This window comes from Pollachius pollachius (genome assembly GCF_949987615.1).
Source record: "Pollachius pollachius genome assembly, chromosome: 15".
Classification (NCBI taxonomy): domain Eukaryota; kingdom Metazoa; phylum Chordata; class Actinopteri; order Gadiformes; family Gadidae; genus Pollachius; species Pollachius pollachius.
In genome coordinates this window covers 13,213,679-13,226,782 of record NC_136948.1, presented here as the reverse complement: position 1 = coordinate 13,226,782, position 13,104 = coordinate 13,213,679, and the positions used below count along the sequence as shown (strand labels likewise).

At 45.5% G+C, this 13,104-nt stretch overlaps 1 protein-coding gene across 1 annotated transcript; it reads left to right on the top strand.

Annotated features, from left to right (window-relative positions):
- Positions 1–5,066: 5,066 nt before the first annotated feature.
- LOC307087291 (delta-like protein 4) lies at positions 5,067–12,129 on the top strand. The gene is made up of 11 exons (XM_079752812.1): positions 5,067–5,461; positions 5,556–5,810; positions 6,045–6,102; positions 6,686–6,949; positions 7,685–7,745; positions 7,882–8,012; positions 8,445–8,614; positions 9,001–9,220; positions 9,565–10,315; positions 10,430–10,538; positions 11,035–12,129. The coding sequence occupies exons 1-11, from the start codon at positions 5,408–5,410 to the stop codon at positions 11,038–11,040; spliced, it is 2,079 nt and encodes a 692-aa protein (XP_079608938.1). The 5' UTR covers positions 5,067–5,407; the 3' UTR covers positions 11,041–12,129.
- Positions 12,130–13,104: the final 975 nt, after the last annotated feature.

The window sequence follows — 13,104 nt, the reverse complement described above, 5'->3', positions numbered from 1 at the left end:
ACGTCATTGTGGAAGAATAACAGATGTGGGGCTGCATTCCCTGCTGATGCGGCCATGTGTAGAAGGTGGAGCCGCTCTGGGAGGATCAATAGGCCCTATTGAAGGGGGCAGTGCTCCCTGCTGGGTATGCTGATGACGGTGGCTGTGCTGATAGGAGGCATGTGGGTGCTGCTGCTGCTGCTGCCTATTCACTTTCACTGCTGTCCCAGTGGATAGATCAGTCTTTCTATCCTCTTGGCAAGCTGGTAGGTAGGGCAGATGCCCTAAACCCCCCCACACACACGTACGCATGCACACACCGGCATCCACGCAAACACACTCTCACATGCACACAACCACGCATGCACAAACACACATGCACACACACACACACACACACAAACTCACCCACGCACGCACACTCACAAGCAGAACGTGTGTCTCTTGTACTCTCTCTTCGCCTCATTGTGGAACCCAACACCTAAACACACACTCTCTCTCATTCTCTCGGTTTATGTTCTCTCTCACACACACACACACACACACGCACACACACACACACACACACACACACACACAGACACACAGACAAACACGTATCCAGGTGACCCTGCGCACACTTTCTAGCTTTCGTAAAGTCAACAGTTTGTTGTGATTTAACCTGGTACCCGAGCGGTCTTGTTTTGAGATCAACACTCAGGAGTCGGCTCTGCGCAGCACGTCGAGCTACCTGCAGCACGTCGAGCTACCTGCAGCCCAGAACAGCTGGCGGGGTCAGCCGGGCTGGCTGGAGGTGTGTTGGCAGGCCTCTGTTTAGTCAACACATTGAGAGCAGGGTTGGAAAGTTCCATGACAGCTCCGGGCTCTTCTTCAGACGCCTCCAGTGTCCGGGTCCCGACCTGGGGCAGGCATGAGGTGTGAACCGGGTTCACATCAGATACAGACGTACACGGGGATGATGTGTGGCTCTGGATGTAATGAGTTCCTAAGAAGCCACATTTCAAAATAAAGGTTCATTGTTTCAAAGGTTCACGCTCATCGGTAAAACATTGAACCTTTACTTTAAAATGTTGGTTCTTAGGAACTCATTGCCTTTCCGTTTTGGACACATAAACACACACACATACGCGTGCGTGCACTTCCGCACATACACACACACGCACACACAGAGACAAATACACATACATAAATAGCCATGGACGCAGAGCCCACGGGGGACAGGGGATACGGAGGGGACATGTCCCCTCCAATTTCTGTCTCTCCAAATATAACTACCAGTTAGACATCTATGCCTGTACTCAGAGAATGAATGGTGCTGCATGTGTGGATGTGTGACTCCATAAAATAGGTAAATATGTATAGTGACGGTCTAAAAGGGATTCATTCATGTATATTTTAAATGCCTATCAATGGCTGTGTGTCTGTTACAGTAGATCATTTGACATACACTGTTGATATTATCGATTCCCCTCCAGAAAATACTCTTCAATAAAATCCATGTTTGTGGTTCCCCTCTAAGTTTTCATGAGATCTGCGCCATTGTAGATAGCATACGAGGAAAATTTATACTTTCTGCTACTTTCAGTGAAGACAGATCCATGTGCGCTGAGCGGTAAAGAAGCATATCCGTCCTTTGATTGAGGGTCTGACTTCAGCCACAGGTGATTTGCTTGCTGGGGACAACATGTCAAGATGCCTGGGATCCATTGGCAGGCCGCATCACAAGGACCCCCCGATCGGTTCGACATATTGGCACACAGAGATCAAACGTGCTGTAAAGAAGTGTAAACTGCTGCGCACTAAACAGGCCGGACTTTCAAGCCTTTAAAGGAGCCATCTGTTAGCACTGTAGCTAATTTCCTACTCTTGCACTCGGACAGATTGTTGATACTGTTAGGGTCAGAGAACAGACAGGACATAAAGCAACGTTTTATTTCTTCTTTTTTTGGGAATACATAAATGAGGAATATATATACTGTATATAACAAAGCTTAATTTGGTTTGTTATGGGGTTTTTGTTGAGGAAATTATGCATGACATTCTTAATAGAATGATGGAAAGTCTTTACGCAAATGTAAATCTGAAGATTTGAAGATTGTCCTCAGATATCAATATTGTAAAGTGTCGTATTTGACAGTATATCGGTAGCAACTGATGTTTTTCACCATTTTGCCCTAATTCACATGTGCAATCGTTTTACACTCAGAGATTTACAGTAAAGACGCCATTTGTTTATGCTATCACCCAAGCCCTTTGATCCTTCAGGACAGAGATTAATATTACAAACCATGTTTTGGAAAAAAATCAGTATCAACCCAAGTAATTGGTGTTACCGTACATGTACGGCAAAATAGATAAATGTAATTAAATAAAGTTGAATTGAAAAACAAGAAAATGAAAAAATACTTACCATTTAACTTTCAATAATCTCAAATAATGATATTTAGGGTGAACTAAAATAAGAGCATAAATAATTTGCATTCCTTAATCATGGGATAACAGAAAATGAAAAGTGTTTTCGCTGCCAGTTAAAAACTAAGACAAAACACACATTAAATATGATCTGGTCATGGTTTGATGAAGGCAAAGAGATGAAATTCATAATGGTTGTGCTGTCGGCTTTCTGGTGTGATGATTTGTTTTAAGATAGTAAATTAATCTTCTATATCTTTTTACTTCAAGGCCAGCATCTTATTCGCAATACAAACACAAATATTTGAAAAGCAGAGGCGTGTTTTCCATGTAAACATTCTTCTCATGGCCAACTACCTCCGAGCTCTGAAGCGGAGACTTGTGTTTCCCGCCGTAACGCAGGAGATGAAGATGTTTCAAGCCGGCCTCCGCCTGCTTGTTCTGTTTGAAATCGGAGCTCTGGCACTGAAACCCAACCGCGGCCCGTCAATTATTCAAGCCTATGGATGTTTTGACATGAACTGTATGAAGGGGCTGAAGTAACCATCACCATGTGTGTGAGTGTGTGCATGTGTGCGTGTGTCTGTCTGTCTGTCTATATGTGTCTGTGCCTGTCTGTCTGTCTGTCTGTGTCTGTGTGTGTGTGCAGACCTATCTCTTACAATAAAGATTAAAGGAGGATCAATACACGTGTCATACCCCCATCATCGACTGCGGCCCACCACTAGATTGCTGGAGGGCTGTGCTGGTACCGGACGCATCGACTGAATCTGAACCGCGGGGGGCTGAGCGTGACCGGCCGCGGCGAGGGGACAGGTGGCATTGATACGCCACCGCAGGCGCCGCGGGGGAATGGTGGGAACGGCCACCACTTTCATGCTGTAGGAACGGGAGACGTCCGGGCCTCTTACTCACACAGTCCCTCGGCCAGAAGAATAGCCTCAATGGTCCATTGTCTCCACGGCACTACACTGGAACCTCAAACCCATAAGTCAAAGGTAGCGTCTGCGCGTGTGTGTGTATGTGTTTGTGTTTGTGTGTGTGTGCTTATGTTTGTATGCTTGGTTTGTGTGTGTGTGTGTACATGTGTCTTGTCACGTGTGTGTGTGTGCCTGAATGTGTGTGTGACCGTGTGTGTGTGTGTGTCCGCGTGTATGTTTGCGTGTCCGTGTGTGTTCGTGTATGAGTGTATATATGTGTGTGTGTGTGTGGGTGTGTGGAATGCCTGCATGTGCGTATGCGTGTGTGTGCGTGTGTGCATGCGCATGTGTGTGTGTGTGTGTACGTAGAAATGATGTCGTCAGGCACCAAGAGTTCTAGTCACACACCTTCATGTGGGCCAGGGAGCTGGTCCTCAACACCGTCCCTCACTCTCTCGCTGTGGGTTGGTCCCAGACGGACAGGCTCGGCCTGCGACCCATGTCATGTGACAAAGGCAACAATGCAGCGCCCAGCATGAGCTCATCTGAGATTTTCAAAATAAAATAAAAAAAAGTATAGGCTACATCTACTGTATACATAAATATATGTGGGTGTTTATTTTTCCATGAGGCTCAATATACTGGATTTAGGTTCATTTTGGGTTTCCCTCTACTAACAATCGGGACATTGAATTGCCTTTTGATAAAGTAAGTTCAACAAACATTATGAGCCCTCCCGAAGGAAACGATATTGAATCAATCTTAAACAATTGGTGCTTTGAATCATTCTATGAAACATGAGGTGACCAAACATGAGCTGGCATGCTGCCTCATGGTGTTCTTATCACTGTATTTTTGTAAGTTATAGTAAATATAAAGTGGGCCATTACGACTATGTATTTATTCACACAAACATGTCATTAAACTTGCAAGTTTTGAGCCGTGTTTTCACGCCTGCGTGTTCGTGTGTGTTCGTGTGTGTGTTTGTGCGTGTTTGTGTGGGTGTGTGCGTGTACGCGTGTTTGTCAATGCGTGTACACAATCATTTGTGTGTGCGCGCGCGTGTGGTCATGCGTGCATCTGTGTGCATGTTCATGTGCATGTCCGAATAGAACATCGTATAATTACACGAGTTGTAGGCAGAGAGGATGAGACGTCAGTTTGCAAGCAAAAACAAATATTAGTTAACAGTTAAACGCACCCAACAATCAATACCTACGAACGCACCCAAAGGACCGGTGCAACAGACTAGTTGACACCCACCAAGCAGTCGTTGGGTTTTCATCCTCTATATTTAGCTGAGCCATTTTCAAAGATTCGGTGTCTGATTATAAAAACTAATATTATAGGAAAGACGGATGAATAATCTCTCGCAAGTAATGAAAGATAAACGTGAGGTCAGAAAGAACAAATTACGTGCGTAAAGATAGTGTGAGGATCCGTCAAATCATAAACGTACATCAAATGTACAGTAAATGTCTTTTCCTTTCCGGAGAAATCAAAGAAATTAAGAAATGAGGCCAGAATTGGTCAGAATTATTTTGAATACGTTAGCCTATACATAAAGGGTTTCTATATAACATATAAATACGTTGTGTTAAAGCTGAAGAAGACCGAAGCCACCATGAAGCGAGTAGCGTTGCGGGGGTGCGAGTGAAGGGGGCGGTGTTTCCTGAGTGACAGCGGCTTTAATGACAAGTCAACTATATAACCGCGTCCCTCTGTCGGACGTCCCTCACAGGCATCAGTGGCATCTCTGGCCGGGGCGCTATCGCACTTGCAGCGCACCTCTTTTTCTCCGCCACGAGCGAAGCGCAAGACTTTGAGACGCAGGATGGAGGGCCAACATAAAGACCGAAGAATGAGTCATCTGTGGATATTGACGTTACTGATATCGGTGTAAACTGTATCTCACGGCGGGATAACACGGTTTCAACTGTTTTCTGGACACGGATTGCGAAGCTGGATCTTGTCTACACGGCGCTTTGATACGGATTATATTTATTTCTATATACTGATTTCCATTCCCAACACTTGGAATTACGGGCGGAACGGCACGCTTGATTTTCAAAGGATACTCACAACTACTCTAAAGAATGGCCGTTTGTTTCACTGCTATCATCGCAATAATTTTAACTCTACTTACTCAGGTAATTTAATTGTATATTTAAAACACCAGCACTCATTCTGATTCTGGAAACATGGTCCATTATAACGTATTTCTGTGCGTAATTCCGTTCTTAGGTTCTGGGAACAGGTGTGTTCGAGCTGGATCTCCATCAGTTTGAGAACAGCGGAGGTTTGCTGTCTAACGGACTAAGCTGCGGGTCCGACTGCAGAACCTACTTCTCGGTGTGCCTGAAGAACTTTCAGACCGTGGTGTCGCCAGGTGACTGTATCTTCGGCCGCGTCATCACACCTGTCCTGGGCCACGACTCCTTCAGCCTCAGCGAGCCCCGCGGCCGGCTGCGGATCCCTCTGCTGAACTTCACGTGGCCTGTGAGGAAATCCCTAAACATAACTCTCAAATATGACGAGTGTTCAAAATAATATGTTTTATCAATATGGAACTGCCGTGTAATAGAGATAAGTGAGCTGTAGAACAATCTAGTGGAAATGTTTTTTTTTCCACTAGAAAATGTTTTTTTTAAAAAAACACATAAGCCTACTCATTTTGGCATTTCGTTTGGACAATTGTTTGATGTTGTGTGTGTGTTGTTGTTTTCCCTGCAGGGTGCTTTCTCGTTATTGATTGAAGCATGGCATGCTCCTGCCTCGGATCTCCCCGGAGGTGAGCTTTTCTCTACCGCTAGGGGGCGCTGTGGTCGAGGCTGTGACCAGGCTCTCGTATAATATATTTATTTTATTATAGGCAACTTTATACATACATGTTCACAAGCACGTCGCACTTTTTTTTTATTATTAGGAATTATCTCTGTTTCATAGTAGGCATACGTGTGGCGACCCACAGCATATTTCTGTATAAATCAAACCTCAACACAATTGCACTTCCTTTAGTTTATTTCTGGCGTGGGAAAGTGTACAGACTTAAGAAAGAATATGAAAGCCTTGCCAAGATACTTTGACGGCCGTTTCCTGTATTTTACACCTTTTGTTCGGTGCGTAATAATAACGAACGACATGTTTGGTGACACAATGGAAGAGCCATTTCAACATAGCATTCCCCACTGTTGGCCTATTGTTAACATAAATTACATGACAAATATTGGAGCATTGTACAGCAAATGTAGTAGGATAAAAGACTGTATCAGATAGGAAAACGCTGCTTGCTGATAACCTTTATTTGTCTGCTTTTAAGTGACTCACTATAGTCATCATGTTATAACTGTTTCTCTACCTTTCTACGATTACAGGTACCACCAACCCTGAATTCTTGATTAGTTCTTTTGCCATCCAAAGAAAATTGGGAATAGGGCATGAGTGGTCCCGGGATGTGCAGAGCTGGAGGCAGACGGAGCTAAGGTATTCATACCGGTTCATCTGCAATGAAAATTACTACGGGGACACATGTTCCAAAATATGCACTCCGAGAGACGACCATTTTGGCCACTACACCTGCACGCCTGACGGGCAAATAGCCTGTCAACCAGGATGGAAGGGAGAATACTGCCAAGAACGTAAGCAATCAGGGTAACGACACTGCGGGCATTCGCCCTGATAGTTACTCCTCAGGGATTTTGAATATGCTGTAGAATGGGAGTCTTATATACATTTTCAGTTTAAAAAAAGAAAAGTTGTTTTTTAGGATATGTGGCTATATAACTGCCTTGACTGTATGCATCGAAGGATGATGCAATAGGCTACGCGAAAAAATGAGAATACGAATTCGGACAATTTAGATGACATTAGGAAAGGACGCGAGAGTCTCCCCTTTTTTGAGGCACTCTCTCGCGAGTGGAGCGTAATCCAGAGCGTGTGCACTGAGAAGCACGCGCCGGGTTAATCGCGGCATTATCAGCCGCCACGCGCCACTAAATTGCGGGCTCTATTGTTGCATGGGAGGGGAGCAGCTGCAAACAGGGTTCGAACTGCCTACCCATAACAATGGGGCAGCTGTCCACTTTGGACAACAGGCATCTGCTCACGACGAACCAGCCTTTAACATCGTACTAGACACTACTCTTGTAAGCATGCAAAATCAATGTCACATAGGTGCACCGCAAATTAGGTCTTTGATTAAATATGCCAGGTCACAGGTTTATACCTGAATGGAGACAGCATTAATATCATAGAGCTTTAATGTGTCGAAAAAAAAATAGAATGCATTTTAAATAACAAATTAACAAAAAACTGTCACTGCTGTAGGTGAAACACGACATCTATTTTATATTACGTGTGTTTTTCTTTGGCAGCAATTTGTCTTGAAGGATGCAGTGAACGTACTGGGAATTGCACCTTACCTGGAGAGTGCAGGTAAGTTTCGGCACTATCTGTGACGGCCTTCACACACCCAAACCGCTCTCCAGATCTGTTATCTCTTTTTTTACATTGAAGCACAGTGTTTGCACATGAATCCAGATTGACGGTGCGTTGTTTGTGTGTGAGACAGATGCAGAGAGGGCTGGCAGGGATCCCTGTGTGATGTGTGTAAACGCCACCCGTCCTGTAAACACGGCACCTGCTTGGAGGCGTGGCAGTGCACCTGCGATGAGGGCTGGGGGGGGCTCCTCTGTGACCAAGGTCAGTCCCCTGATCGTCCCTCCGTCCCTGTCCCACTGAGACGGGGACGAGGCCCCACTTGGGCCTCAAAGAACACTGGAAACGGGAGACATGTGGTTATCGGGAGGAATCGTAGTGTGATTGTCCTTCCGTGACTAAAACAGTGAACTCTTTTCAGATGTTAAACCAAATAGATGTGTTAATGATAAACCACTCGTGTATGCATGTGTTGAACCCATGTACGTGTGCTGTTACAGACACTTTCTATGTGTTTAGGTTAATTCGTCTCAGCTTGCACACATTCGTTTACATCCTTTTACCTGTTTGTAATATACGTCTTTTTACTGGGGAAAAAATGTGAATTCAAATCGGTAAATGTACTAAAAGACTGTACTTCACGCCACAAAACACGGTGTATCTGTAAATGACAGTCCCCCTGTGTTTCCCCTGCAGACCTGAACTACTGCACCCATCACCATCCCTGCTCCAACGGAGCCACGTGCATGAACACCGGCCAGGGCAGCTTCACCTGCACCTGCCTGCCCGGCTTCACCGGGGTCAACTGCGACTCGGAGGTCAGGGAGTGTGACAGCCAGCCCTGTCAGAACGGAGGCCGCTGCCTGGTGAGTCCGGAAGTTTCCCTCGCTCCTTTCCCACAACACCAGCCTTCCTGTTTTTGTTTTTCGCCTCGCCTCTTTCTCTTTTTTTTCCTGGGGTCCAGGATGATGTTACCGATTGTCGAAGTCGCTGCTTGACCTAGTTCACAGACCACCTACTGTAAATAGAACTCAGAGAGAGGATAACAAGGGGTGGGGGAGGGGGGGGGAGGTGTAGGAGCAGGGCGAGGGCGGGGATGTTGTTGACATGGCAACATAAGCACATCTGAGAGGGGCAGAAACCCGCGGTGACCCATGCCGGGACTTGTTTCGAGGGGGGGGGGGGGAAAGGGGGTCAGCTGATAAACGAGCGTATCAATGATCTCTGCTTCTCTGTGTGTGTGTGACCGCAGGACGCCGAGATTGGCTTTCAGTGTGCGTGTCCAGCGGGGTTCGAAGGCACACATTGTGAACACAGGATGCTGACCTGCGCTGACAGACCCTGCTTCCACAAGGGGAAGTGCCGGGAGAAGGACAATGGGCGTAGCTACGAGTGCGAGTGTCCAGCAGGCTTCACTGGGCTCAACTGCGAGAAGAAAGCCGATAAATGCACCGCGCTGCAGTGCACCAACGGTAACTACCGGCCCATCGATTAGCCTTTAAGGACCCCTGTTCTACCACCAGGTGTTGTTGAGCAGCCATTACAAACCATTTCAAATCAACAGTATAGTGACGTCCGATGTGGCCGTGTCCACCCAGATGTATGATAGACCGGCCTGCCTACTGGACTGTACCAACTGCCCGACTGTTCTATCTATCTATCATACATCTGAGTGGACGCTCCCAAATGTGATAAACCCCAGGGGGGTCTGAGATGGTTTGTAGCCAATCCACAAGCCCTGGGTGATCACATGACTGTAGCTGTAGCTTGTAGCTTTGTGCGACCCGGCGTCCTAACCTTGTGCTCTTGTGAACAGGGGGACACTGTGTCCTGCACGGGAACACCCTGGTGTGTGGCTGCCGGGCGGGCTTCACCGGCAAGCGCTGCGAGGCCAACATCAACGAGTGCGCTACGAACCCCTGCGCCAACGGCGCCACCTGCATCGACCGCATCAACGACTACTTCTGCACCTGCGCCCCGGGCTACACGGGCCGCAACTGTGCCAAGACCACCGACCGCTGCGCCTTCCAGCGCTGCCTCAACGGCGGGACGTGCGTGGCGAGCGTCGTCGGCGTCCCCGGCGAGACGGCAGGGCCGCCCTCCTGCCTCTGCCCGGCTGGCTACAGCGGGCCCCGGTGCGGCGCCTGGGACGTGCCTCTGGACGTCACCCCCAGCCCCAAGCCGCCGGGACCCCTGAGCTGGGCGGCGGTTGGCCTGGGGGTGGGCACTGCGGTGTTCCTGCTGCTGCTCTGCCTGGTGCTGGTGGGGGTGCGCCAAACCAGGAAGAGGAGGAACCGGGAGCAGGACTCAGAGACCATGAACAACCTGTCCAAGGCGGACTTCCAGAAGGAGAACCTCGTCCCCACCATGGACGTGAAGAACACCAATAAGAAGGTGGAACTCGAGGTGGACTTCCCCGCGGAGAAGTCCAATCATAGACACGTGAACCATAACCGTCTGGAGGGCCGGGCCTCGGAGAGGCACAAGGGCCAGGCCACCCTGGTGGACAGAGATGAAAACTGTGAAAAAACAATGGCCAGTAAAAGGCCGCTGAGTAACATGTATAGGTGAGTTCGTATGATTGTGAATATAAAAGGGTTATGGGTGTTTGTTTGCATGAGGAGTGGGACTGTCTGTGTTTACGTGTTACTGGTGTTCATGTGAGGTTCTTCTGTTCACAGTGAGAGGCCAGAGTGTAGAATATCAACCATATGTTCCTCCAGAGACTCCATGTACCAATCTGTGTTCTTAATAGCAGAGGAGAAGAACGAGTGCATCATAGCAACTGAGGTAAGCTTTCTAGTTATTTACATTAACATTTACATTTACAATTACATTGAGGGTATTTAGCTGACGCTATTTATCCAAAGCGACGTACAATAAGTACATTTGTCAGTTGAATTAGAAACAATATATCGCTGGCGTAACCATAAGGATGTTCATAGGACCAAGTGCCAAGCACTAACAAATGTTAGGTTAACCCATTCCACGTATACAAAAAAGCTAGCTAGGATAAGATGCTACACAATGCTAAGTACTATTTTTAAGTGCAAGGACATACAACATACAAGAAGTGCGCACATTAAGTGCCAGGATGTACAACATATAAAAAATAAATTACGCACAATTTATTTGTGTATTTTAGTTATTTACATTCTATTTGTTTATTGGGGTTTGGCCCAAATCATTTCATTATTATTTCATATTTTGTTGGATTTTTTTGGACATCCACAAGATTGCCACTAATAAATCCCATTATCTTTTCTCTTCCCTTTCTGGGCTAAAGGTATAACACATGGAAGATATTTAATTTAATTTTACGTAGAACATTGGATATCTTCCGGTCTGTTTACAAGTGTGAAGGGACTGGGAGTTATTTAAAGGAACCTGCTGCTCTTGAAAACTTGATAACTGGACGGGGCCCACTTGCTTCTGGATGCAATAGAACTAAAGAGACTACCTTTTATTAGAACGTTAAGACTGAAAAATAAAAAAGACTGTTGGACACGTTGAGCTCAGCCGACGCACAGAAGCACCCTGTGTGGTGGTTGTGTCGCTCCAGGCCCTCATTGGGGCCACTGCTCGTCTGAGTGCCAACCCGGGGGCCCCAGATGCCAGCATGTTGATTAAGAGACGAAGAACAATCCGGAGGTTCTCCCCTCTCTATCTTCTCGCTGTTTGGATTCTCAGCAATCGAACAATCAGCTGAGGACAAAAAGGCCTGTGGAAAAAGGACGGTCAAAGGGTGGATGGGGTTTATGTGTGTGTGTGTGTGTGTGTGGGGGGGGGGGGGGGTTATGCACTATGCAAGACACAAGAGCATTGAGATGAACAGATATGACTGAGGCTCTCGTTTGACTTCCCAATTGTATTTGAGGCATGCCCATTTTATAAATGTTTTCCTGTTGATGAAGAATGTATGTGGCCCCAGTTCTAAAAGCCTTAAATAGGGTTTTGCCCAGGCCTGTCTCTATGCCTTTGCACAACAAAAATGACATGACAACACATCTAAACATTTAAACAGAAGGGATTATGTCAGAGCAAAGCAGACTCCTGTTTGACCATATGCAAGGATGCCCATCAAGACAAAGAAACACAGGAAGTGACTATCACACCAAGAGCGCCTTTAAATGAAATTACTGAACCAATAATGTTATTTTGTTAGATTAGTAATTTAACTTTATGAAGCAACAGTCTCTGTTTGTAATGTTTTATATGATTATTTTGTATATATTGTATATTTATATGTTAAAATTAGAAGAATGATGTGTACATCTGTCTCTTTATGTCAATGTTCCAAAAAGGTGATTTATTTTTTAAAATCTCATTGCTGTTTGTTTTTTCTGTAAAAAAAAAAAGACAAAAAAGAACAATGAATACATGCCTGGTACACTGTGTTTGATGCTTTTATTGGACATTTGAGTGAACAAAACTATTCTTAGTTGAATCGGGAATGTTGGAATGATCTAGAATGGTTGACTGGGAAATGTTTGTCCTGCTGGGAAAGTGACTTTTGCCAAAATTATGTGTCACATTGACTTTTCCAATGTAAACAACATGCAAGCAATCATTCAGCTGACAATATATTCAAATTGGCAGCATTGTCAAAATTTATAGAGAATTTTTTAGATCTTAAAATCTTAAAATAATCTAAAATTGTGTTTAGATCAGGTACCCTACTTTTCTACTTCGGATTAGGTTGTAAACAGCTTTGGACTTCTGTATGATGTCCAAGCACTATGAATAACTGCCAATAGCTTATTGTTTTCTGAGACAAACCAATTAAGCCTGATGGCTATTAATTGAAACTAACTTTTTTTGGACAAGGTGCAAATAATGAATATTAACTTTGGTCTCAATACAACAGTCTGACATAACAAACAAAGCCAAAAAGCCACTGACGGATTTATATTGTAACTTGAGTTATGTATCAAACAAAACGGCTTATATCTCGTCCTGTTCAAGAAAGATAACTTCCTTTCCATTTTGTCCAACCCGACCTGTCCCATTCAGAGGTACTCTCACACGGGCAGCTGTGTTTAAAGTGTGGCAATGACTTTCATTAACACACGGGGGCAGTAGGATCTTTGAGTCAGCACCAACTCAAAAATAGTTTTCTTAACTTCGACAACAAGCTGATTTAAAGGGCGCTCGTCCGCAAAGCAAATATTTAGTTGAACATGTATAGACTGCATGCATGTCAATACATACCTGTTCACCTAAATATTAGATGGGCTAGTTATTTTTCGCTTATGTCTGCATATTTGCTTATGTCCGCTTGTCTGCCACTTTGTATAGATGCTTAGCCACACACACACACACACAGACACACACAGAGGCAGGTAGCTACTGAGCT

Coding starts and splice junctions, on each gene's coding strand:
- LOC307087291 (XM_079752812.1), top strand. CDS start 5,408: ATGGCCGTTTGTTTCACTGCTATCATCGCAATAATTTTAACTCTACTT. Junction 6,950..7,684: donor GGGAGAATACTGCCAAGAAC/GTAAGCAATCAG, acceptor TTTCTTTGGCAG/CAATTTGTCTTGAAGGATGC. Junction 8,615..9,000: donor AGAACGGAGGCCGCTGCCTG/GTGAGTCCGGAA, acceptor GTGTGACCGCAG/GACGCCGAGATTGGCTTTCA.